Source organism: Notothenia rossii (assembly GCF_949606895.1).
Source record: "Notothenia rossii genome assembly, chromosome: 6".
Lineage (NCBI taxonomy): Eukaryota > Metazoa > Chordata > Actinopteri > Perciformes > Nototheniidae > Notothenia > Notothenia rossii.
In genome coordinates, this window is record NC_136909.1 from 66797477 (window position 1) to 66824945 (window position 27469).

The 27469-nt window shown below is 42.7% G+C and overlaps 1 protein-coding gene across 4 annotated transcripts in view; it reads left to right on the plus strand.

Moving 5' to 3' along the window:
• Window positions 1-12046, plus strand: part of wdr11 (WD repeat domain 11) — an 82732-nt gene extending 70686 nt beyond the window's left edge. For 2 of the 4 annotated variants that reach the window (XM_079690621.1, XM_079690622.1), the window contains 5 exons: window positions 628-793; window positions 4936-5102; window positions 6178-6323; window positions 8555-8634; window positions 10210-12046. In XM_079690621.1, the coding sequence (XP_079546747.1) occupies window positions 628-793; window positions 4936-5102; window positions 6178-6323; window positions 8555-8634; window positions 10210-10409 (759 nt within the window). In that variant the 3' untranslated portion in view covers window positions 10410-12046. The remainder of the gene's footprint in view (window positions 1-627; window positions 794-4935; window positions 5103-6177; window positions 6324-8554; window positions 8635-10209) is intronic. The other 2 variants (XM_079690623.1, XM_079690624.1) reach the window with 1 other exon arrangement.
• Window positions 12047-27469: the final 15423 nt, after the last annotated feature.

The following is a 27469-nucleotide window of genomic DNA, read 5'->3' on the forward strand; positions in this document are numbered from 1 at the left end:
TGATCTCTAAAAAGACGACTTCTTGTGTGCAACCAGCTTTGTGTGAGTTGCATTGAACAGCTTAACCAAGAGGTTTTTTAAATATAGATAGATGAGTAAAGTGCAATATTTGCCTCAAAGGGCAAACCTCCTTTTGATATTTCAAAAGATAAACCTGGCAGAGGTTTTGCTTTTACTTCTTTCTTGCTTAAAGCTTCCAGACTATATGCCACCATCCTGTCTCCCACAAAAACACTAACTAACACCTTCACACTCTATACTGTAGCTGGACATACAAGCATATTCCCATGAGGGTAAATAGGTGATGTCGCTGCTGTGGAGCCTAATGAGGCAAGATTGACGATAAGTGCTGCCTGTGTCCCCCTTGGTGTCTCAGCCTGTGGGGATTGTAGTCACCCCTCCCCACTTAAGGTCCCCACTCTGGCTCTAATCACAGGCTACAATCAGCAGGCTGTACGTGGAGGCGCTCTCCTCCAATCGGCAGACAGGCTGAGGCCAGCATGAGCTGACCCCGCCTGAGCCTCATCCCCTCCAGATGAAACCCTGATGATGAACATAATTTCCCCTTGTTACTGCTGTTGTTTGTCCTCAGTCATTACATCCTCATCTCTTTGTTGTGGCTCTCAGACGGACCGGGCAGTGCAGTTACTGTTGGAGACGAGCGCAGACAACTCCAGCTACTACTGTGATTCCCTCAAAGCCTGCCTGGTGACCACCATCACCTCCTCAGGACCCTCTCAGTCCACCATCAAACTAGTGGCCACCAACATGATCGCCAACGGCAAGCTAGCAGGTAGAGTTGCTGCATGTCTGAAAACAGCTTGCAAACTTCTCCTCTGGGTTTTAATGAGTATCTGCAGCATTCATTGTGTGGGTGGCAGCAGCCTCAAAAGCTTATCCTTAACCCCTGTGCCTCATTGGGCAAGTTTTGGGCTTTTTAATTGTTTTATTAAATATGGCATACATTTTGGCAAGGGTGAGATTTTCTTTAGTTTTAACTATTCCGACTCTTAAGGACCCGTAAAAAACACTTATTTTGAGGACATTCGAGTCATCCATTTTGTTGTATCAGACTTTTCATCTAAAGCCCTGGGCTGCAGCCGAATAGTCCATTTAGCTTAGGAACATTCCTAACCGAGTGAAATGACCCGGAAGTCCCTCAGTAGCAGCCATGATAAGTGCCGTTCGAATTCTCTAGATCAGGGGTCTCCAACCTTTCTCTAACCGGGAGCTACTTTTGAAAAAAGAAAGTGGCCAAGAGCTACTCATGTTATTTTATATAGATTTCAGTGCACATATCACATTCGTGACTCAAGAGCAGAAACATTAACATTAACATGAATAAACTTGACTTTCTCATGAAGAGAAAAAAAGACAAATAATCACCATGCAATACTGAGTTCTGCTTTAACATCAATAACTACAGTAAACAGTTTTACAGATAAGAGTGCAAAGTTCCTAATTGTAATAATAACATTTCTAGCTCTATAATTTAAATTATTTCAAGCATTTCACAAATTTGTTTCACATGTAAAAGGGGAATATGGCTTGTGCTTTTCTCAACTTGCATCAAGCAAACATATGTCTTCAAACATTCAGTCTGTCACTGCATTGTTGTCTTTCTCCTGACTCAGCTAATGTGACACCTGGCACTGCATAGCATCCACCAGAGCACTGTACTGGGGTGTGTATCCTGACAAATTCACTCTGATTGAGTCATTGAGGTGTTCATCAGTAAGTCTTGTCCTGAATTTGGATTTGATAAAGTTCATATCAGAGAATGCTGATTCACAGCGATATGTTGACCCAAATAAGCAGGACAGTTTCAGTGCAGCAGTTTGAATGTTTTTGAATTTCTCTGGGTCCAATAGCTTCCAGAAATCTTTGTCCATCTGATGTGCTTTCAGCTGAATGTCATTCTGGAGATTGATTATCTCCAGCTCCAACTCTGAAGCACTGAGACTGAAAAGGCTGGCCAGTTGCTCAGACATGTCAGTAACATCCACGATGTTGAATGGGTTAGCAAGGAAACTTGCACAGGGCTCAAGCTGTTTAAAGTCAAGAAACCTGTCCTCAAATTCCTGCCCAAGCTTAGTTAAGCAGTCACAGTACTTTGATAAGTCAAGAAAGCCAGCAGCATCTTTATTCTCCTGCAGTAGCCTACTTTTTGAACAGAGGGGAATTGATGCAATTTATTTCCCTTTACTTGCTGGAGATATAGACACAGATTTGCTTTAAAGGCCTTTACAGCACTAATCATGTCACATACTGTTTTGCCATTGCCTTGTAGCTGGAGGTTAAGCTGGTTTAATTTTCCTGTCAGATCAGTCAAAAAGGCCAGGTCAAGTACCCAACCAGCATCAGATAAGATGGAGGTGTCCTCCCCCCTCTCTTCCATGAAGAGCTTTACCTCATTCAGCAAGGAGAGGAAGCGCTGTAGGATTTTCCCTCTACTCAACCACCTCACCTCAGCATGGAGAAGGAGATCTCCATATTCAGCTGACAGTTCCTCAAGAAAAACTTTGAAGCTCCTGTGTTGCTTTGCCTTCGCTCGGATAGAGTTTATTATTTGTATCACAGGTTTCATGACGTGATTGAAGTCCATAACTTTGGCACAAAGTGCTTCTTGGTGAATGATGCAATGGTAACTCAGGAAACGTGGGAAATATGGATCTGACTTACAATTTGCGATAAAACCGTTGTGGCGACCTCTCATAGCCGGGGCTCCATCAGTTGTTATGGATACAAGCTTCTCCATTTGCACGCCTTTATTTATGAAATAATTCTTAATAGAATTATACACGTCCACACCTCTTGTTGTTGTTTTGAGTGGAAGCAGTGTCAGAAATTCCTCTTTCGCCGTAAAATCCTCAAACACCATCCGGATGAACACAGACAGCTGAGCTGTGTCGCTCGCATCCACCGACTCGTCGCACTGTATGGAGAACCACTTGCACCTGACCATGTCCTGCTCCAACTGTCCCATGGCATCCACTGACAGCGCCGACACTCTCCTCGCCACAGTGTTGTTTCCCAGTTGCACATCGTCAATGGCAGACATTATCTCCGACTTGCTCTTGTGGTCTCTGAACAAAGTCTCTGCCATAACAGACATCGCTCCCTTAAGAACACCGCCATCAGTGAAAGCTTTTTTGTTCTTTGCCAAATACTGAGCGACTCGGAACGATGCTTCTGTAGCTAGGCTAGCTTTCTTGGCCGGCTTCGTGAACAATGAATGCTGCCTTTGTAGCGTAGCTTTTAATTGTTGTACCTTCTCAACGCGAAGGCAACTGCCGGCGGGATACTCCTTTGAAAAGTTTTCGTGAAGTTTTGTGAAGTGCCGCTCGACATTTCCCTTCTTCCCCACCGCAACACTCGAGCCACAAATTAAACACACACACTTGTCTTTGATGCTCGTAAATAAAAATTCATGTTCCCACTCGTCATGAAAGTAGTATATTTTAGATTTCTTCTTTGACGGACCTTCCTCAGTTGTCATGACTGCATCTTACATCTCTTTTTATCTATCTTTCTTACTCTCAAAATATACTACATAAATAAATATGTCTCAACATGTCAACTGCACTTTAGCGCCCTCTGGTGAGCTACTCGGAAAACCTCCGCGAGCTACTGGTAGCTCGCGATCGACGTGTTGGCAACCCTTGCTCTAGATGATAGGAAAGGAGGTTTCAAACTTTCTTTATAACTTCCTTTAGCTTAGGAACCACTGGACCTCCCTAACTGAAAGGAGAGGAGAAAATGCTGCCCCACAATGCCTTGCAGCCGCAGCATTTGCTGTCACACAACAGTCGGCCGTTCACGGAAACAACCGATTATGACGGAGAAATTATATCATGGAAGTTACGGTGCTTATTAAGCATTTTAAAACGGTAACTTGCCAAAGTGCTTTGTTTTGAACGTTCATCAGTATTATAATCAAAAAAAGAGAAATATGGACGTTAGTTTTTACTGAAATGATCAAATAAAGTCAACATTTCACAGTCTTCACTGAGCTGTGTGGGGGTTTTTCAACTTTTAAAAGATGTTTGAATGGTGATATACACAGTGATAGATGTTAAGGACTTAAGTTTATAATAAATACATTTGTATTGATTTTAAGATATTTTCATAGTTCATGCAATCTTTGGGATCATTTGTATTAATGTGGACCGAAGAGAGAGGGTGACGAGCATAAGTTTCACTTTCCTTTTTTATTTCAATTCCAACTTTGGTCATGAAGAATATGTTTCTCTGTTGTCCACGTTCATAAAGCATAAAGCAAGAGCATCAGAGCACGGTGCAGTCTCTAGATGAGTTTACAGTAGTCCCTCGTTCTTATTAAACATCCATGTTGTAGTCCGTTGGATAGAACACTGTAATTTCCATAGTTTCCCCCACAGCAGCAGACGCACAAAATGACGTCCGCTTGCGCATCATAAACACTTCGGATAGTGAAAGTGCATTTGGAATTCTCCTAAGTCCTTTTGAATTCTCCTATCCACTATCCCTTAACCCCGTGACGTTTCACTCAGAGGTCAAGGGATAGAACTTAGGAGCTGATTTTTGGACTATTCGACTGCAGCCCTGGCTTAACATTTTTTGATTTCCTCCAGATAGAGCCGTTTTTCATGTTTGCCCTTCAGGACAAATAGATGAATTTTCCTGATATTCTGTAAAAACAAAACAGTTGCAGTTTTTCCAACATTAATATCCTCGAAGGACATAAAAATAACTTTTTTTCAAAGTGAGGCACAAGGGTTAAATATTTATAAAAATATTGGATTCAACTTGATCAAAATATTGCATAATGAGTGTGGCTATTGCCAGCAGTGTGTAAATAAATAATCACACTGGTTTCCGGCCTTGCATAGAGATAGGCTATTATATCTCCATTTCACATGCACACACAAACTCTCCCCTTCTGCTGTCCGTCAGAGGGCGTCCAGCTGCTGTGTTTGATTGACAAGGCGGCGGATGCCTGTCGCTACCTGCAGACCTATGGGGAGTGGAACCGAGCCGCCTGGCTGGCTAAGGTAACTCAGCATGACGGTGTCCGTCAACAGGAAGCATCACACACTGTGAAATGTTTGGATAGTGTCAGAGTGAGTTGTGCGAGTTCAGAGTGTACTAACTGTGTACATTGTATGCTTGAGTTTACATATTATCTGTTGGTAATTGCAAGAAGAGTTGTGACAGATTATTCACATTTATAATAATAAAGCTTTATTTATATAGCACTTTTCATACAGCATGTGCAGCTCAAAGTGCTTTACAAAATGGCACACACAAAAATAAACAACAAGAAATTCCCCTCAGATCAGTTAAAACCTTTACAGATACATGCAGCAAAATATAACATTTTAAAAGGTTAAGAGACAAAAGGAGGTAAAATGTATTATAATACAAATAAATAATGATTTATCTCGGAAAGATAAGACACAAGACAATTGAATAGATGCAACAATACAAAACCCTACAAAATAAAGTGAACATATAGGTACAACAGAAATACAAATTAAATGATAATAGTAATAAAAAAATCATTATTCTAATAAAGGTTAAACGATTAAAATATTTAAAAAGCAACGTCAAAATAAATGTTGCTATTTAAACTCTTAAATAAATAATATGTTTGATTTATACAGTGATCTTTAAGCCACCGATTTGAACTTATCTTATGAATGCAATTAATTTAGCTTATTTGCAACTATGTTTGAACAAGTTTTCTCATTAGCGTTAGCATTAGCATTGCAATTAATGGATTTTGGAAAGACAGACAGATATTTTAATAGAATTTAGAGCAGCCCAACACTACCATGTTCTCCCACTGTGAACAACACGTGGCTGTCTGACTCAGGAAGCCCCTTTCAAGCAGTTGGAGTTTCAGTGCTGTGTGTGTGTGTGTGTGTGTGTGTGTGTGTGTGTGTGTGTGTGTGTGTGTGTGTGTGTGTGTGTGTGTGTGTGTGTGTGTGTGTGTGTGTGTGTGTGTGTGTGTGTGTGTGTGTGTGTGTGTGTGTGTGTGTGTGTGTGTGTGTGTGTGTGTGTGTGTGTGTGTGTGTGTGTGTGTGTGTGTGTGTGTGTGTGTGTGTGTGTGTGTGTGTGTGTGTGTGTGTGTGTGTGTGTGTGTGTGTGTGTGTGTGTGTGTGTGTGCGCGTGTGCGTGTGCGTGCGTTTCCAGGTGCGTCTGAACCCAGCAGAGAGCTCAGATGTGCTGAAGCGCTGGGCGGAGCACCTGTGCTCCCCACAGGTCAACCAGAAGTCCAAAGCCATCCTGGTGCTGCTGTCGCTGGGCTGCTTTTACAAAGTAGGAGAGATGCTGCACGGGTAAGACCCTGGACTGATGCCGTTATGAGCCTACTATATAATAATAATAATAATACATTCGATTTTGATAGCGCTTTTCCTAATGCTCAAAGGTGCTTTCCATATACAGTGGGGCAAAAAAGTATTTAGTCAGCCACCAATTGTTCAAGTTCTCCCACTTAAAAAGATGAGAGAGGCCTGTAATTTTCATCCTAGGTATACCTCAACTATGAGAGACAGAATGATAAAAAAAGAAATCCAGACAATCACATTGTCTGATTTTTAAAGAATTTATTTGCAAATTATGGTGGAAAATAAGTATTTGGTCAATAACAAAAGTTCATCTCAATACTTTGTTATATACCCTTTGTTGGCAATGACAGAGGTCAAACGTTTTCTGTAAGTCTTCACAAGGTTTTCACACACTGTTGCTGGTATTTTGGCCCATTCCTCCATGCAGATCTCCTCTAGAGCAGTGATGTTTTGGGGCTGTCGCTGCTGGGCAACACGGACTTTCAACTCCCTCCAAAGATTTTCTATGGGGTTATGATCTGAAGACTGGCTAGGCCACTCCAGGACCTTGAAATGCTTCTTACGAAGCCACTCCTTCGTTGCCCAGGCGGTGTGTTTGGAATCATTGTCATGCTGAAAGACCCAGCCACGTTTCATCTTCAATGCCCTTGCTGATGGAAGGAGGTTGTCACTCAAAATCTCACGATACATGGCCCCATTCATTCTTTCCTTTACACGGATCAGTCGTCCTGGTCCCTTTGCAGAAAAACAGCCCCAAAGCATGATGTTTCCACCCCCATGTTTCACAGTAGGTATGGTGTTCTTTGGATGCAACTCAGCATTCTTTCTCCTCCACACACGTCTAGTTGAGTTTTTACCAAAAAGTTCTATTTTGGTTTCATCTGACCATATGACATTCTCCCAATCCTCTTCTGGATCATCTAAATGCTCTCTAGCAAACTTCAGACGGGCCTGGACATGTACTGGCTTAAGCAGGGGGACACGTCTGGCACTGCATGATTTGAGTCCCTGGCGGCGTAGTATGTTACTGATGGTACCCTTTGTTACTTTGGTCCCAGCTCTCTGCAGGTCATTGACTAGGTCCCCCCATGTGGTTCTGGGATTTTTGCTCACCGTTCTTGTGATCATTTTGACCCCACAGGGTGAGATCTTGCGTGGAGCCCCAGATCGAGGGAGATTATCAGTGGTCTTGTATGTCTTCCATTTTCTAATAATTGCTCCCACAGTTGATTTCTTCACACCAAGCTGCTTACCTATTGCAGAGTCAGTCTTCCGAGCCTGGTGCAGGTCTACAATTTTGTTTCTGGTGTCCTTTGACAGCTCTTTGGTCTTGGCCATAGTGGAGTTTGGAGTGTGACTGTTTGAGGTTGTGGACAGGTGTCTTTTATACTGATAACGAGTTCAAACAGGTGCCATTAATACAGTTAACAAGTGGAGGACAGAGGAGGCTCTTAAAGAAGAAGTTACAGGTCTGTGAGAGCCAGAAATCTTGTTTGTTTGTTATTGACCAAATACTTATTTTCCACCATAGTTTGCAAATAAATTCTTTAAAAATCAGACAATGTGATTTTCTGGATTTCTTTTTCTTCTCATTTTGTCTCTCATAGTTGAAGTATACCTAGGATGAAAATTACAGGCCTCTCATCTTTTTAAGTGGGAGAACTTGCACAATTGGTTGCTGACTAAATACTTTTTTGCCCCACTGTATATATAATCGCAGACATAGCTCAAAAAACGTGCAAGACCATGGCATGGGCTTAGAATGAAGTCCTATGAAGTATTGCATTGGAAAATATGAAGAAACCCTGGTCTTTCTTGTATTCATTACATTCCCAGAAATTCGGTAAATTAAAAAAGCCATCATAATTAGGAATACCTTTTAACTTTATCTCTTTTAAAATTCCAAATGTTTTACCCTGTGACTTTTTTCCTTTCCTTTGCTCCATTCTCCATCTTTGAGTGTATGGCAGTATAAACTATGGTCTGAGTGACCCCATATATTTTCCCCCTAAAACGATTCCCTTGGTTTGTTGTTCTACTTCTCCTCCTCCTCGTGCTCTGAGATCTGACAGTGAAAGCTCAGGGAATTAGGGGGACATCGGGGCTGATGTATGCTTTGGGATCCCAGCCATCAGGGCAGGGATGAGGCTGGGGTCTGCCAATAGCTCTCACCTCCTCATGCGTGTGTCTTTGTCCTCCTCCATCCATCTCCCGGGCAGCATGCGGTACTTTGATCGAGCCGCGCTCTTCATCGAAGCCTGTCTGAAGTACGGGGTGATGGAGGCCGATGACTCTTCCAATATCCTTTTTGAAAACCCATTACTGCACTCCGATGGACATTTATAACCAGGGTTAGGTTCCCTCTTAACGCTGTCCATCTGTACTGCAGATGTGCACTCCATAGTAGAGAGCTCTTCACAGTAAAAGACATTTAAAAGCACATCGTATCTCATAAGAGAACTTTTAGAACTTACTTTAAAAACGTCTGAACATAGACATACAGAAAGAATACATATGTTGTAGTTTAGCCCATCCTGCAATGTTTTTCCTCAGATGTACTGTATATACGTTTACTTTATTGCAACTGCATACATAAGTTCTACTAGTCAGCCTTTTTTTTTGGCTTATATTATATTCTTATTTGTATCTTGTGTGATCAGCGCAATGTAGTAATAAACACACTACAGAACAAAAGATAAGGGGGTGGGAAAAGGTAAACCTCTAAAGTAATATTTCATCTCATGAGTTGGAAACATCCCCCCTGGCTTGTTCATTGGTCAGATCTGGCCTGTAGCCACTAAGTGATTTATCATTTATGGAGAGCAGACCAGGAGCACACTAAGCCTGCGCAGGGCCGAGCTGTCTTTCAAGAAGATCAAATATCTCACTTTCAGAGTTTCCCAGTGTATTCATTAATATCCTCCTTTTAAGAAAGTGACATATCTATTTTAAAACCAATATAAATGTGGCCTAACTAAAAACTCAAGTGTCTGTTTCCATCTAATCTTTAGTATTTTTGTGATCATCAAAAGTAGCCTAAACAAGGTGGGCCGCAGTGCCATCATATAAATGCTGAATATATTTAGTTGCACTTGCTAAAACTTAATGCAGTCAAAGCAACAGTTCTGAAAAAAAAGCTCTTCCCTTCATTAAGGGGATAAAGACCTGTTGATGTGGAAGCATTTTAAGAGAGGGTTTGATTCAATATTTGAGGGCTGCAGTTTGTATTTGAACAACTACTCTTTGTCTTGCTTTGTGTTATGCATATAAGTGTTCCTAGTATTGTAATGACTGCAATGATCTCTATATGAGATTCATATTATTTATTTTCTCACCAAACTGTTCAGTGGTGTCTTCATCCTGCATGGAAGCATTATATTAGTCAGGTGTCTGTATGTGATGATGATGATAATCATGATGTAACAGACACTGTGCAGTGCATCTAGATCTGGCTGACTGGCTTCCTCTTTCTTTTTTTAAAGCCTTGGCAGCAGACTTTTGGACTAATTATGGTCTAGAAAAAACATTACAGACACTATTACAGTTATCTAACGTAATTCAAATCAATTCGTGAACTCTGAATCTTGTTGGGATAGAAAAGGCAGTCCCTTTGCAGTTCCTTTTCTGTGGGATTTAAAGAGTATGTCTGACTCAAGGATAATGCCCAGGCTCATTATGTTCATCATCAGCTACTTTTCCTTGGGTCTTGCAATAAATAAGAAGATTATCACAGATACTTACTAAAACAAACAACCATGTGATGTTATAATCAGAGTGTAACTAAAAATACTTTCCTGAGGGGGAATGAAAACGTTCACTGTGTTTTCTTCTGACCTATTCAATGTTATGAGTTCTCCTTGACCTCCTCCTGCACATAAACTAATCAAGTCTGCGTTTCTGGAGTATGCTCGGCTGCTGCGCTCCCTGGGCCTGCGGGAGGGCGCCGCTCTGTGGGCGTCCCGGGCCGGCAGCGCAGGGGAGCAGCTGATGGAGGAGCTGTTCCAGGGGGAGGGCAGCGTGCCAGAGAGCGTTATCAGCGAAGACAAAGAGCTGGGCCAGGAGAGCACTGAGTGACCTCTGAAAGATTTGGAGAAGAACGGATGATGGTGCAAATCAAGGATCCGTCATTCATTCTTACTTCTAAACCTCGACCAGTGTGAGTGAACTCTGTGTCAGCGCCCAGAGGAGTCATGATCCTCATCAGGAGAAGAGAGGATATGTTTCCATGTGGAGTCCGTCTCCCTGTTTTTGTGACTACAAAGATGAAAAAAAATGTTTGGTATGACGTGTGTGTTTGTGCACATTTGTGAATGCATGCAACGGCCCCAAAAGAAACACACTTCTGTCCTGATTCCCCCCAACACGTGAAGTGATGCACCTCGTGTTCTCTGTAGGTTAATGGATTTAACTTTTTATTTATGGTTGCTTGGTAAGCTTTATTTTGCGTGCCTGTGTTAATGACTTCAAAGTACTGTTGTAGCTCTACGGGTTTAATTTGCCTTTTCTCTGCTGGGATGAAATACGGCAGAGTTCATTCATCCAAAAATAATACGTTCCATATTTCATTTGCACTGCCCTTGACGGCCCACATTACTACTCCATGACTGGATTCCCTCGTAAATTAACCAAAAATACCACATTATTAGAATGCTAACTACGATTCCCTGTACAGAGACACAGTATTTCTGTAGGCAGACACACGACAGACTGGGTGTTCCAGCCACAGCAGGTGGTGCTGTATAATTGAGTGACCAAAGCCTGCTGCCTCCCAGCCTCCGCAGCTGTAACTGTTGATCAGCAGGAAAGTTAGCCAGGCCACCTTGCTCCTAATTCACCCTTATTATAATTGAATGTCCCTGAACACAGGGGTGATAGGAGTGATGCCGTTTAATTAGCTTGTGTAGTGTTCATATTAGTTGAATAGATTATTCCACTAAGGATGTTTCGTTTTCTACTTTTATGAAACCTTGAAACGAAAACTACTCTTCTTTGATGTTTGTGTAACGCGGTTGTTCTCTGGTGTGTATTACAAGATGATCTGTCAAAAATGTGTCCGTACTCATTTGAATCAGACTTTTGACATAATTTACACACAAACGGTAATCTGTGCTGCCCATCACAATTACAAAGGCAGACACACATATTTTAGCATATGACCCACTGCCATCCGTTCTGCTTTTCTGACCATCATACTCATCCTAATGGTGGAGCAAAATACATATTAAGTGGTTGTGTTTTTTATTGCGTTGTAGCGTGTTAACTGGTCCTGAAACGAGACAGTAACTCCATCCGTGGGACCATTGTTTGTTGTGCGTTTTTGTGTTTCATAAACACGTCAGTGCTGTTTCTGTTGTGTTGCGTATAACCCCGAGTCACTATGGCAACCCAGGCCTATTTTAGGGCACTACATGCTCCTGTAGACCCATTTCACTCCCACTGACATACTGTAGGATCCCACACCCAGCAGATAATCAGCTGTAGTTTACCCATGCTGTGTTTCTTCCTCCATTCACGTCATGCAGTATTGTGCAATGAACTGTACTTCCTCTTTATGATTAGTGTGACTAACACAGAGCAAACTATAGCCGTTTTTCATTGTTCTTTGTTCATTGTTTGTACAGTGATCCTAATGCTTAAAGCTATATAAATATGACAAGAGAAAAAAATATCTGTATATATGGATGGAAATAAAATCAATATTATTAACTTTATATGTCCTGTGTGCTGTTATATGTTGACTCAAGAGGGCGCTCTTGTCCCTCAATGAGAGGCAAAGTGGCTGTGTAATGGCACTTTGAGAGAAAGACCTGTTATAGCAAGAGCTCTTTTCAATTATCCCCCTTCAATTTTAGCCCAGGTAGATTGGATTTGAATGTTCCTTCATTTGTCAAACTGCCCTAAAAGTGAATTAGTTCCTGCATGAGTCGCTTCCGCCTTTAATGGCCTCTTTTCTGCTCAGAAGGAGGGCCAACAGCTGGCCGCAGCTCGCTGCCCAGGTCTAACGGTTCTCACTCTTTTCCTTTCTCTTCGGATTTATTCATTGAAGTGCATTCTGTTTCTTCTCTCCTGCGAGAAAGGCAGAGCACAAAGAGAAGAAAAACAGTCTGAAACAGAAGGGCCACACAAATGATTGGTTGTGTTCCCTTTTAATAGCTTAATGAATAACTGCCGGAGAGCCGATCCAGCCGTTCCCGCCAGGCCATCGGTATGCAGGCCGCACTGCGCCTCTGTTCTGTCCCTCTGTTTAAACTCTCGGCTACCACCCAGCTCGCCAAATGGCTCTGATAACTCTCATCCTGCCATCCACCTCTTCCCCAACTTATATGTACTTAATTCCTTCTTTTTTGCTTTGTAAAACAGATGGACACCATGCCAACTCATGTTGCTGCTGCACGATTTCCTGGAAGCCTTTATTCCATCTGCTGTTTGGCTTTGTGTACCCCCATTCAGAAATAAACATTCAAAGTAGTTTTAAAAAAAACACAAGATTAAGAGTGTTTGGATCCAAAGCTGTGAGGGGAACTTGTGTTCATTTAACAGATGGAAATCCCTCGCTGTTTCACGCTGCATACAGGGCAGAATTCAATTAATAGCCTTCGCCAAATCAATCGTACACGGTATTCTCGCTGCTACGCATTCTCAATCATCTGTGTAAGCAGCCATCGAACTGGGGCCTTCGTGTGCAGCCGAACACTGCAGTCTGTGGTGGAGAAGTACAGCAGGTCATCCCTTTCCCATGAGCATGTTCTCCTCTGGTGCTGACAGATCTCTTCATCCAGGATGGGCAGGTCCATGCCTGCTCGCGGTACTTACTGAAAAGACAACATGTCTTCCTCTGAATGTGTGTTAGTTTTCATCACCTCCTCGCTGAGGGTTACCACTGAGTTCATTCCTCATTTTCTCTGTAAATATCTCCCCTTTCATTGTTTTCTCAACACCTCCCCCAGTAATAACGATAGTAGTTTAATTTAACTACTTTTGGCTGCAGTTTCGGCTCTATTTTTTTAACTCAATCCTCAACTTTTGAGTCTCCTCCTGAATATTCAGCTTAATTCTCCAAATGTAAAACCTTTACATTCTTCCTCTGATTTATTAGTTTGACTCGTAACGGATCTTCTTCAAGTTGTTTCTATATGGCTGGCCATAATGCTCTCCACACCACTGTATTTTTGGCTCACTCTTCTCACCTTCCTCCACACAACTATCAACAGTTTCCTACTCCCAGGCTGCTCCACGGGGAAATTGATCTACACGAGTTAAGGTCATGTTTCTCTCACACATCTCCTCTCACCCCCGCATCACCTCCTCTCACCCACATCTGTGGGTAACCCCTGGTGTGGAGGGAACCCACAGCTCTGACCTCATCTGATATCACAGTCAGCAGCTCTTCAGATTGGTGAGAAGTGACTTCCCTCCCTTCTTTCATCCTCTGCTATTGGTAGATCTCTCTGTCTTCCCAGATGTTCACAGACTCTGATTGGCCGATGTGTGCTGTCGAGGGCCCCTCTTGCTGCTCCAGGTGATGTTTATGTTGAAGGTATTCATGGCCCCCATCTTTATCTGATTCCATTTGGATGAATGTCACAGTGTTTAGCAGACCATGGCCTCACCTCGCCACAACACCACCCTGCTCCCATTTAAACAGAGGCATGAGTGAGCGAGAGTAAATCGGGGATGGGGGGCTCGGCAGGGGCAGCATAGGGGAACAACGGGATCTATGGAACATTACCACTCGATGACAAACTCTTATCAAGGCCCCGGTAATGACTTGAGGACAGGATAATCTTTTAAAAAGCTCCTGCTATCTCTAAAACAGCTCTTTTGTGGCTTCCACGTGTGCAGGTTGCGGTGAGGGCTGTTATTTACAAAAGCAAAGGGGAATCAATGAGTGCATTGTGTCAGGAGCGTGGGGCTGCAGTGTGGTCTGCAGCTCCTGCACAGGCTTTTACATGATTTTACCACTGCTAATCCTCACAGAATGATCAGGGATATGAGAGTGAGAAAGACACAAATGATTTGTTTAAATGTGAAGACTCACATAGACAGTGTACAGACTTCAGAGTGACACACCTATTTCACTATTGTAATCTGGAGCAGGACGTTTATGTGATGATATTAATCCCACATCATAGGAAATCCTCAAGGCTATGTCAACAAGCTGTAAAGACTTTGCTGAAAGATGTCTTCCCCTACTGTTGTTGACAAAACTACATCCAGATCCACTGGTGATGTGTGTTTTACGTGTAAATATGAAATAGACACCGCAGAGAGATCCTATTAACGAATTTACAAAAAACTAAACAAAAGGGTGGTGAGAGAAGAGGAAAGAAAAGGCCTTAACCAAACAGCACACTAGGAAGGAGGAAAAAATTGACGAACAGTTTCGAAGTACATATTCCTCTTATCTTTATTGGCTGACTGGTGCAAATGCGCTACAACGGCCAAAAACACTTGCATTAGGAGAAGTGCGATGCAATTTAAAAACTATGCAAGAAACAACAACAAATGTACCAAAACACATGCAAATTAAGAAACATATTCATCAACTAAACAACACATGCACAGCGAAGCTCAACAACAATGTCTCTACAAACAGACATCATATTCAAGATAAAAAAACAGACTTGATGTGAGCAATTACACGTAGGTACTACTTTCTTCCTCCGTACGTCCGCGCAGAAGGAAGTGTGCATGCACTGGATAATAGGTAGAAGCATGCTTTCTTCTGCGAGGTGATACAGGTGATGGCTGTATTTCAAAAGATAGAAAATAATTCCTTTTGTGAAAGTGCTCACACCAAGGTCTATGGATTATTTTGAGTCCTGATTTCTTGAAAGAGACATTGGTTTTGAGTTATTTAAGCACCACAAGCTGAGTGCTATTGAGTTTGTTATATTCCAAAGAAGCCATGGCCAATATCTTCAACACTAGGCACCTCACACAAAAAGTAGCATGACAATTAAAGAAAAAAAGAAAAATGATATCTTGATTTTGAGGTGAAATGTACACACAACTGTACACGTATTAGAGAAGAAAGAAGTTGAAATATGCAGACACGAGAGGACTCGAGGGGATCCAGAAATCCAAGCTGTGTGTGTGTTTATATGTGTCAATGGAAGGCCATGAGGTAATAAAGATTCCACAGATGCCCCTACTACAGTCAGGCCCTCCCCAGGCTAATTGCCACTGTCCTTTGGGAAATTATAGCATGGGGAAGGCAGGGATGATTATGAAGGAAATGGCCTCTTATAAGCCGCTGTGCGCTCGGCCAGCCGGGCCCAGGGCTGCAGACCGGGGGTGTTCCCTTTCACTGGAGGACAGTGGGAGCCAGTGGAGGATGTAAAGGATACCTGTGCTGCAGCTGACCCATTTCCTGTATTGTTGCTTATGTATTTGTGCATATGTGTGTTTATCTGAGGCTGTGTACCCATGAATATGTGCTGAGCGTACAGAGTGATCCCAGTTTAACTGCCCTGGCCTCTTTCCTGTGAGCGCAGATAGACTATCCTGCTGGGTTGGGGTCTCTCGCGGAGCAGTGTGTTTTTATTTCTAGTCAAGCGGAGTACGCGTGTTTCCTCTCCGTGTAGTCCGGCCGGACACTGGGCCTGTGTGTGCGAGCGGGGCCATTTGGGGGGGGGGGAGCTGAAGCTGGCTGTTTTGCTGCGGCCCGTGCAGGCCTTCACTCCTGGGGATAAGCACGTGCTGCTCTGCCAAGAAAGAACCGGGTCCAGGATCAGTGTTTCTCCTGTGATTTTGAAGGATAACATCAGCTGTGTTGTTAAATTGAGATGACGATCAATCACAGAATGCTTCCATCTATTCTACAGTACCAAGTGCAGAGATTTGTTTTATGGCTGCACTTCCTTATTTTGCTCATTTGAGACAAGCACTGCGTCCCATAATGCATTCTTAAAATTCTAACCATGTCTTGAATTTCTAGAATAGCTAAAGAAAGGATTAAGGATTTTTGAGTCGGCCATCATTTGTGGGACGGATGTCCCACGATGCAACAGAAATCGAAAAAAATGTACAGAATCAGAGGGTAGGTTACAATTATTGTATTTGCTTTAGTTTATCAGTGTATAACATAACAATTGTACTGTAACATAATTAAATCAAAAGAAATTCCCAAATATGGACATATATTAGAAGAAGACATTTAAAAGTAGAAAACTATAAAAATATTAGCTCTACATCTGCTTTAAAATAAAGCTGCTTGGTTTTAAATGTGGACAGGTGTAACTATTTTTGTAAACAAGGAAAACCATGTCTACTACCTATTATATTTTTTATTAGAAATTGGCAATGCAATTTTCTAAAGTTGTAGTTTGAATAAAACTTTTCCATGCACATATTGTGTTTCTTGCTCAAATAAATGCCACAGTTAATTAGTGTGTTGTGCACTATCTGCCAACATACAGTATCTCCATTAGTACACAGTGTATACTCAACTTTAGGACTGATATCTTTATTATATCTCCACTAGGGGGCGGCAGAGGACTAGAGAACAGAAGTGTGACGCGTCTGGTAGTCACTATCTCCCTCCAACTCCTGAGTAAGGGTTTGGGGATTCAAGACCCCCCAGACTTGTTTCAAGAAGTTCTGCAGAAATTAGCTGTCTATTCAACAAGTTAAGATGATAAAAAAAAAATTATTTTAAAGTCCAATTAAAACATTTTGTTACCTATGCTGCAGTTCATTGGCACATTATTTCACAGCTTCTAAAAACACTGCATGCATGTTATTATGTTTCATTCATGTCATTATTCAGTCAGTTCAACGTGTGATTTTCACCACCTCGGGTGCTAACTAGGCCGCAGGATCTGTGCCTGCATCCCATAGCATTCCGCCTGCTGTTTGTCGTTGACTGAGGTGTGTGAAAGCCAGGGCCGAATTCACCATATACGTTGGGAGGGGGACATCCCCCCCAATATCCAGATACGCTCAACATTTCCCCCCAATATATAGCCTGACTGATATACATTTTTTAAAATAAAATTGCTATTCTATTACTTTTTTATTTTGGCTATTTGTATACTTGAAAATCTTTATTTTCTTCACCAAAATTATATTTTCTTTTCATATGTAAATTGGGTCCGCCTTTGTTTGTTTATGCATACCTTTATTTTGTACCCGGGGGGTGTATTTCGCTGTCGCATGTCCGAGTCCAGCTTCAGTTAGCGTTGATGCTCCAAGCAGGTCAGTCATGTTTTAATTTGCCCTAGTTCTGGTATCTTTTTCTAGTTAGCCCTAAACTATATTATTTTATTTCATAATGGTAATGTTAATGAACCCTCCGGTTTAGCTTCTTTGTGTAAATAAAAAGAACACGTCCCGACGGAACACGACTGTTGTGTCGCCTCACGTCTCCTGCGTTCTGGCCATGTGTCGCACTGGAACTCACCGCAAAGACTTCAGCCGACGGCCAAGTAGCACGAACGAACTGCGCATGCGTGAGTGGCAATAACTCTCCTTACCAGCAGGCGGCGGTAGTGTGTATTCGTCATTCAAAAGAGGCAACAACCGGAAGACAGACTGCGTGATACACCGAGAGAAGAAGAACAGACTGCGTGATATAAACAAATAGCATGTGCGTTCCATTTTCACTCTACAACGAGAAGCTCATGGTGCTTTCCCGAACCTGTGTCGAGAGCTGGAGTTAAATGAAATCTTAGATTTGCCTTCTTAATAGTCTGTTTGGGTCCCTCACTTCCGTTTCGCTTCTCATGCACTGATTCGCTAGCTGAACAGCCAATCAGAGTGATTTATTTGACCGACAGCCTTTGGCTGATTGGTAGGTTTTCGGCCAAAAAGGTGTCGGCGCGGCCGAAAAGACACGGCGGTGCGGGACACACCAATCTGAGTAGGGCGACACGACGCTCATTTTCGGCCTGACATCCATCGACGGCCAAAATCGGCTTGGTGTGTCTGGGGTTTAAGGAGCTTAAGTGACTCATGCAGCTGGAGAGCCAACCAGAAGTCGCAGGTCCATTTCATAACAGCTCAATGTGTTTGTGCATGACGGCGCCATGTTCCCTCTATCAGAGAGACAATCTGACACCAGCACTACTGCCTGTTGCCTAATCTGGGAATCAGCGTAGCAGCAAGTCCTATAGCTGCTGCTCATGAGCAAAGAAACCTCCACTTCAGATATGCCAAGCCAGCACTTGTGATAAATATTTGGAGGTCACCGCTCTCTGACACTGCTGCATGCTCTCTTTGAGGGGACTTTGAGTGATATTTGATTCAACACAGCTGGGAAAAACACTGGCACACTGAAATGTATTACATCAGACTTTATAGAAGTGTCACGGAGAGGGAGAAGAAAGGGAGGATTGAAAGGTTAAAGTGACGAGGAGACAGAGAGGGGAGAGAAGCAGGATGACAGAAGAAGTGGATGGAAGGGTGGCTGAGGGAGGGGCCGGGTGCTGACAGGGTTTTGTTGGAGTTATGTAGATGTAATCCCTTCTGATGGGCAGGTCAAGCTGCCTGCTGTACGCTGAGGCACCGGCCGGCCGTGGGTGCGCACACACACACCAGTGCAAGAAGTGTGTGTTTGTGCAGGTCTGTGTGTGCATGTGTGTTCGTTGAGCCCCTTGTTGCAATCTGGCGAGGCTCATGAAAGGGGTGGGGTGGGGGACAAAGGGTAGATTTTCCTTTTCTTTAAGCGGTGAGGGCTGGCCCGTGGAGGAAAGAGAGATGGATCTTCTCCAAATGCCACCGTGGGCGCACTAATGCCTGCTTTGTTCACCACCGTAATTCTATTATGGTAATGGGGGGGATGCATCCCCGCTTTCTTGCCCTTCTTGCTTCATCCCAACTTTTCCAAGTCTCCTGTCCCTGCACCCCCACTGGAGAGTTTCCGGCACAAGAACACAACAGTTAAATGGCCCCTGAGGGATTAGATGCAGAGTCCTACTGTTGCATGGATGTAGTGAGTGGTGCAATAGCTTGTTTTTTTTCCTCTGCTACTGATGTTTATGTGTCCAACCAATTTGTATTTATCATGATATCATTGGGAAATTCACATTTATCAATTGGTCATTGTTCGCAAAATAAACAGCAGATGAGATAGTTATTTTATGCCTCAGTAAAGTAAACAACAAGGGCATGAAAGATTTGGAACTCATCCATGACATTACTTCACTATTGTGCAATCCTCTGGGACGGCCCTGCATGATGCCATGCTGGGTGGAGCGTACGGGTGACTCTCAGGCGGGAGTCACCGAACCCCGAGGCCACGCAGTGACTCTGTCAATATCCAGTAATGTCCCCTCCACTGGGACTGGCTTCTCTCTGCTTTTGGGCAACAATCCACCGTTTTACCCAGCGGCCCCTAGAGAGCCTCTAATCCCTCGAAGCCTGGGAACAACTCCAACTTGCAGTCCCTTTAAAACGTCTTGGTTTGTGCATTATTAGATGCTATGAATTACACTTGGGGACATAAGGAGGGAAAAACACGGCAACTGGCAAACATGGCAGTGATAAATCTGAAATAATGAAACAGTGCTCTAAGTGGAACCAGAAGGGCTTCGCTGACCCAAAATCGAGGTAACTCGATAGGCCTGCGGAGCTGCTGGAGGCAGGGCTGCTAGTAAAGCCCAGCTGGACCTGCGGGTACCTAACCTCTGTACAATGTGGAGCTCATTGGATCCCTGGGCGATGTGAGGAGGGTCACATTCCTGGCCTTCAGAGCCACCCTGGGAGGGATGCGTGTTAGACAAGGTGTTACTGAAACTGAAATTCTTTGCGTGGCTCTTGCTCTATTTTTTCTTCTTCAGGCTTTCATTAAAAGTTATGGTCCTTTCAAGAGCATAAATGATGGCAAGTTGGGGTAAGCTGACTAATGACAGGACGTTTAGCTTTTATCTGTGAAAAGTTATTGTTCCACATGGGATGAATAAATGACTTAACCAAGACAGTCAGTAATATACAGGAAAACCAGATCAAGTTGCCTCTCTTTTTCAGCGTGTGTTGACATAACTGCCCTGCTGTAATTCCCTGTGTGTGTGTCACGGCTTTGCGTGGATCCTGAGCCCGGTGTGTGCGAGGGCCCTCACTACTGTGCAGCCATAAAGGCGTAGTTGCTTTTTCATGCTGAAAGCCATATAAATTCCCAGCCGGTAATATAACATGTTGGGGTTGGTTGGTTTGGTTTGTGCGAGGAGGAGAAGAGGGCATGTGTGTGTCAGAGAGAAAAGGGTAGTGCAGGGCAGAGAATGAATGGCTCTGTCACAGCAAAGGCCAGCTAATAAAGTAGGTAGTTGAGGGAGGGGGTAAAAAGAATGCAGCTCGTCTTTCGTTTCTTCGTCGTGGGTTGTCATCGAGGGTGAATTAGTTTTTATGCCGAGGCGAAGGCAACCAATAAAGCACCGTCCACTGGTCAGCCCATTCCCAACATCCCCCCCCCAACCTCCTGCCTGCCAGTGGAAATTGCATTGGCCATGGTTTAGGAGACGCATGCGGCTCAAGTTTCAACCTCTTTGAAATGTTCATCGTCAATAAATTGCTAGATCAAGCAGATTAGTTAAGTGTATTTTGGCTTCTTTTCACAGCTGGGCGACCTTAGTGAGTGTGTGTCTCTGTGTGTGTGGTGTCTTTGAGGTTGTCTAAATGGAAAGGTGGTTGTTCTTGGACTTCACTTTTGCTTTCCCAGAGTCCTGACCCCTATGTGTTGAGCGATGGAGGAATTACTCAGAAATTAAAGTTTAGAAACACTGACACATTGTACTTTCTGTCTTTTCCTCCTCAGTAAAGTATACGCTGTCACTTTGAGTAATTAGTGACGCAGTATCTCGTTTTTTCTCTGAGTTTGATAGCAGTTCATGACTTTCCGTTTGTCTTCTTTTATGCCCCAGGGAGATTCCTTGCATCCGTCTGTGTGAAAAGTGTAGTTTATCTTGAAAAGCTATAATCCCAACATTTGTCAAAATAAGTCTGAGAGACGTACTCAGACGGATGGCAGAGCTTTAAAGCTACTGTTAAATCTACTAATACCATATTCAACAAGCACAATACATCACTTTAAATTCACATGACTGATATCAATGTCTGACCTTGTCTCAGTCTAACACTTTCACGGAGAAACAGGCCGTTCTCCATCAGGCTAACAGTCTCACTTTATTCTAAACAGCTCAATTCCCAGGCCTTTTCTCCGGGGGAGGGGCAGAAAAGGGAGGTGTCCGGGTTGATGACCCCTCTCCATCACACTGACACTGAAAACAGAGCATGGATAAAGATGTGGCCCAATGGAGTGGTCAGCTTTGGATTTGGAGGAGGAAGATTGAGAGTGAGGGATGCAAAAGGTGGGCAACAGGGGGTGAACACTATCACAAAGAGTGAACGATGGAGGTTTAGTTGAGAGTTATCTGTTTGCTCGTATGTTTGACAGACTCTCTCACAATCACTCACTATGTCATGTGATATCAGCTCTGACATGGCGCAGACTCGTTATCTGAGGCCGATAGGTTTGTGCACATTTTGGTTATCAGAAATGTGCATTACTACATACCTACTGTATGAGCTACACGGATAACACTGGGCTATGCTGGGGTCGATCAGCCTTTCACTCTCTGCTGATGGATGTGTGCAAACACTGGGATGCCTGGGTCACACATGCAGCTATACCCTCATATATATATATTTATATATATATAGGGAGCGCTAACAAGGGAAGGACAGACTCCCGCTGAGCACGCTGCTCAACAAATAAACATCAGTCCAGATCCGTAAGCGTGGGGAGAAACGCCATCTGTCACCATCAGAGGAGGAGGTAGACGAGGAAGGAGCTTAAATGGATACCAAAGCAGTCGCATGATAGATAACACATTTCACAAGGGGGAATGAGGGAATACCATAATGTGAAGCAGCCATGAGGGGGGAGCAGGGGCTGGGGTGGGGGGTAGTTGCAGCTGCACTGACCAGTACAGCCCCAGCATTACACACACAGCCACTGCTGCTCTTACTCTGCAGCAGGAACCATAACTGAGAATTATCTTATGCAACAGTGTTATTCTATACCTGACATGTTGGAGCACAGTAACAGCTCCACCTGCCAATTAATTGCACTGTACCTCTGCTACCTGTTTTCTAAAAGACATAGTAACGCAGTGTATTGGTTTAAATATTTATAGCAACCCCAAAGCTGGGTAAAAGTAGCGCTTTGTTACCGGGCAAAAATATGTTCTCAGCACATTTTGTGCAGGGACAGGTGAGCCATGGTGGAGCTCTGGGAGCGTTGGGTTGAAATAAGGGACTGAGCAAGGCTTCTGTTGAAACGGGCTGTTGTGATTTCACACTTTGCTTCCCGATGCCAATAAAATTCCTTTTTCACAGATGTGTTTTATGGTTTGTTTTAAGGCTTTACAAGAAAAAAGAAACATTAAATCAAATAAAGGGATGATTTAAAAATGTAATGTTGATTTTAAAGTCATATTAATAATACACATATGGTGATATTGTTTGAATGATTAAGCACTTCTTACATCATTTATTTTGTCTCCCGAAGTAATTCTGTTATTCTTGTATATACAAGCATAATAATATTATTATAAGGAATTATTTTACCAACAATAATCTTATATCGAAATTCTATGGCATATGTGGCAGCCTTACCATCAATAAATAAAGTTTGGTATAGTTATGGTAAATGATTCCACTAAGTTTATCTTATTAATCTGGAAATTACCCACATTGCCATATTGTGCTCCAGTTCTGGAAAAACTATTTCTTTGGACAAAAAAATTGGAAACCAGCTCTCAGAAATGCATGTCTAATCTTTTTCCATATTCATTTTGACAAATGAACAGAGACGTGGAGGTTTTAAGAGTTACGATCTATACACTGCACAGCTGGTTGGGCTTGTTTGCAGATGTAGCATGCAGGCTGCACTGCTTGGCCTCCTCTCTTGTTATTGCGTAGCACGACTGAAATGTCACAAAAGGAGTGGGGATGGATTAAGCTTATTTTTTCAAATCAAACAAGTCATCCTTTCCCACTTCTCAATCAACGTGTGTGTCTCATAACAAATGTAACGTGCTATTAATCAAAGCTAACGTAAATAAGTTGTAAAGGGGGAAGTGTAATGGTCTCCTTGAGTGCTGGCAGAGGGTTTTAGAGTAAACAAAAGATAAGAAAGGGGAACCAGACAAACACGGCAACCCCAGACGCAACCACAGACCAACCTACGTCTCCTCACACTGCTCAGGCTTAAATGCTGCCTTCTCCGCGCCATTTGAAATCCCCATTCTGCCAAGGTGCTGTTGACATACAAAGATTGATGTATTTTTTTCTCCCATGCACCGCCCCCGCAAACTTCCCTTGAAACTGTTTTGCTAGAGGTAAACTCGTCAACGTGTGTGTTTTAGAAACCCACACGAGTGAGAAAAGAAGGAACGACGTGTTCCAAGGATTGGGTAAATATTTAATATTGCAAAGCCAAGCCACACCAAAAGCATGATGAAAGATCCAAATGACACAGAATATGCACTTAATGTCTAAATAAAGGGAAAATATATGAATGTATTTTTATTAAAGTCATGATTCCTGCGTCTGGATTTGTTAGCTTCAAAGCTTTGGCATCCCAACAAGCCCCTTGGAGAACAAAAGAGTCTCTGCATGTTGTCATTTTAGAGCTGAGTTAGCTGCCCAGCTCTTGTGTTTAAAGAGAAATTATTATTTGATTTGAAAGCCTGTGCAGCGTGTATTTTTCTTTATGGGTTTGAACTTTGCTGTTCTCTCTGGATCCCGAGCTGCTCCCCTGCTCTGCTCCTGTTTGCTTTCTGCTGGCTCGCTTCAGCTCCTCACGTCATGGGCCACTGATGCTCTAACGTGGGACACACGCCCACCTTTCTTCTTCTTCTGAGCGCCTCTCTTGATCCTCTTGAAGAGTGTGTTTGTTGTCGTTAACTAACCTTCCGGACAGGAGGACATGATTCTGTCTGAGAATCCTGTGAGTAAAAGAGGTCTAGGGAACTTTTTAAAGTCACATCTTCAAATGTGTTTCATACTTTTTATTCTAAATGGTTCAGTGTGCAACAATGTGGAGGTACATTTTAATACCTCACCCATAAATGTCCCCCACCACCATCTACATCATTCCCAAATGTGTTTCTGCAAGCGAATGCATCTGAAAGCATGAACGCGGAGGTCTTTGCTTCTTTGTTCATGTCTGTGTATCTGCTGCGGTCTGTCTGTCATGGCTTGGGAATCGGGGGTCAGCACATGCTTTTAATCAGGCAACCTTTGCTTTGCCAGACGACTGTACGCTGCCCCCCCCCCGCCTCTCTTCTCTCTTTTTCCCTCACAGCTTCCCTCCCCTTGTCTGACACTGTTTCTCTCTGCTGCAGGGGAAATGGCCCACTGGCTCCACACAGTGGTGGAGATAGAGCTCATACAAGCCATATAACATACTGCATCTTCATTTGCTTTCATTGATTGAAACCAAGCACTTTTTCTCAAGTATTTTCATTTTGTATTCATTCAACTTCAAATTTACAAAAATTCAGGGGATACTACAACATTTATTTTCCAGGTAATTATATGTAACTTTTCAGCGTCAACTAATTTGATAATGACTTAATAAAGACTGCTCCGCATGTTGCGCACCTTTTCAGTTTTTACAGTAAAACAGTGTCTTTTTGAGGCTCTTTGACACATTTCAGATGTCTATGAGTTGTAAATAGTGAATGATTCCCCCCTCTAAACTTCTCACATGGTTTCATTTAAAGAAACGTTTTAGGCTCAAAGAAAAAAGGATCGCCAGTATAGCACATTAAAAGCAGAAATTAGATCATATTCCAAAAGAAAATCTAATTTGTGCGCAGGACTTTGTCTTTTCTTCTTTCCTACCCAATGTATCATCTCATGATCTGTCAGATTTATGCTTTGGCCCCCAAGCCAGGAATCAAGTAGTAAAAACTATAAACTCCCGTCCCACTATGAGTATAAAATACTGCTTAATGTCTTGTATTATTAAAAAGTGCATTTCAGTTTGTACGCTTACTGTCAAATTCAATACATTGTGAGTGCACCATTGTTTATATAAAATCCTTCTTGTATATTGTCTTTATTTCTTTTTTTCCTTCTTTCTTTATTGTTTTTCTCAATTTCTGTCTTCAGTTTAACTGATCTAAAGTTGGATATCTAGAAATGTATTTAGTTTTGTTGTTATTCATATTGTAAGGTGATGCAAGTGAACAGTTTGAGCCTTTATGGAATAAAAGCGGTGTTAGAATTGAAATAAATGTTGAGAGATGTTGTCTTAAGTGGTCCGATTGTAATAATCTTTCCGACTTTAATCCTTTCCCTCATTAATTTGTCTTTCTTTTAATTTCCTGCCACTTTCAGCCTTACCTTTTTACCCTGGGTTTCCCCCCTTTATTGCTGTGTCTCTCAGGTGAGAACCAGTGACAGTTTGAGTGACAGGCTCATTAAGGCTTCATTACATGGCTGCTTGGACAGGAGGAGGAGAGAGGCCAAGGAGATGAGCTGTAAAGCAGGACAGGCTTGCTTTGCGACCCCAACCGGCCCCCAGCTTCAGGTTCACTTGACGGGCCCCGGGGGTGGAGAGCACACCTGGGCCAGGTGAGGTTTGCCATGAAGAAGGGCACTGGGTGCACATCTTCAGAGAAAGCAGGGGCGGATTCCTCACATTCAGCCCAAGGGGAGACCCTAGGGTGCTTCTTCATACTCACTGCACGAACTGACATGCACATACATATATCCACACATGCACACACACTGTCTGCCAAGGATATTAAAGCACGTTTTCAACAGGTCTACTTAACCAAAAGAAAACAGTAAAACTACTTTCCAAGTTTGAATAATGAGAATTAAGACACAAGTCGAGACATGAGCTCTTCACATTACATCTCTCAAGCTGCTCCTCTTTTAACTGCGCCACACCTCTGAGTACTGTCAATCGTCGTGATTTGAAAAGCCGAGGCAATTGTTCAGCAGTTGGAACAAATTGAACGCCTGGCAACAAATCTCAGTCAGTTGTTTGTTTACATGGGGAGCAACTGAGAAACATATATCCCGAGCAGCGGTAATTAAGGCATTGAGAGACCATTATGTACTTAAATTAAGTGGTTGAATGGAGACCAGGTTGTCAGGCCTTTTTGAAAGATTTGACGGCAGAGATCTGGTTACAACTCCAAATAAAGTGGAGACCTTGTTTGCACATGATTTATAGAGTTTAGAGAATAAAACTTGTGGTTTTCAACAACATAATAAAAAAATAGAGGTATTTAGGCCACTTAAAGCTGATATTAAAAATATTTTCCACTGGTAATTTGGTACAGTTAAATGGTTTAACAAAAACACTGGTTCAGGGATAAGCCTGCTCCATAGTGCTGTTGTCCACTTCATATTAGTTCATTTAAGCAACCTCAATACTTCAGCCACTGTGCAAAATGCTGATAGTGATAGTGTTTTGTGTCCAAATACAGGGAATTTTCTGTAAGCTGGTTTCAGCACCTGTCCTAGGCTTCTTTCACTTCCTAATGGTGATAAATGAGCCAGGTTGAGTCTATTGGGGTCTTATGGAAACAGGCTGCACCCAGAACTGTGTGCCAGCGAATATATATCTTAATGAAGGACATGTGGCTTCACTGAGACTTACAGCTGCCGCAAGTACAGTATGCACTGTTAAATGTAGTGTGAGTGAGTGAAGAATTTAGAATGGGTGACGTTAGATTTGTGTTAATGTTGAATAACAAGTGTGTGGGTGTGTCTTTGTATAAATCTTCCCTGACTGTGGTATTCATTCTCCGCAATTTATGTTCTGCTAAAGAGGTGTAGGCCGTATGGTTATGTCACATTACGCTATCAGGAATGTAAAACAGTTTATACTGTATATCTCAACTATGAAAATGTTTCCTTTCATCTTTTGCATGTTGAACACGTGAAGTTGCTAAGCTTATCATGATGCTCATGACATAACATAAAGGTCTAGTAATGGTTACAGATTATAAACTATAGTGCGATCTGAGAGCACAGACCTTCCCCATGGTAGTGAAAAAGAATGTGTGTATCCGCTATTTAATGGGGATCTGGTCCAAAATGTAATGGTTTCTCTCGAGGCCCATGCTACAAGCTTCCTCACAGTTACACGCCTGTCAATTTTTGGGGTA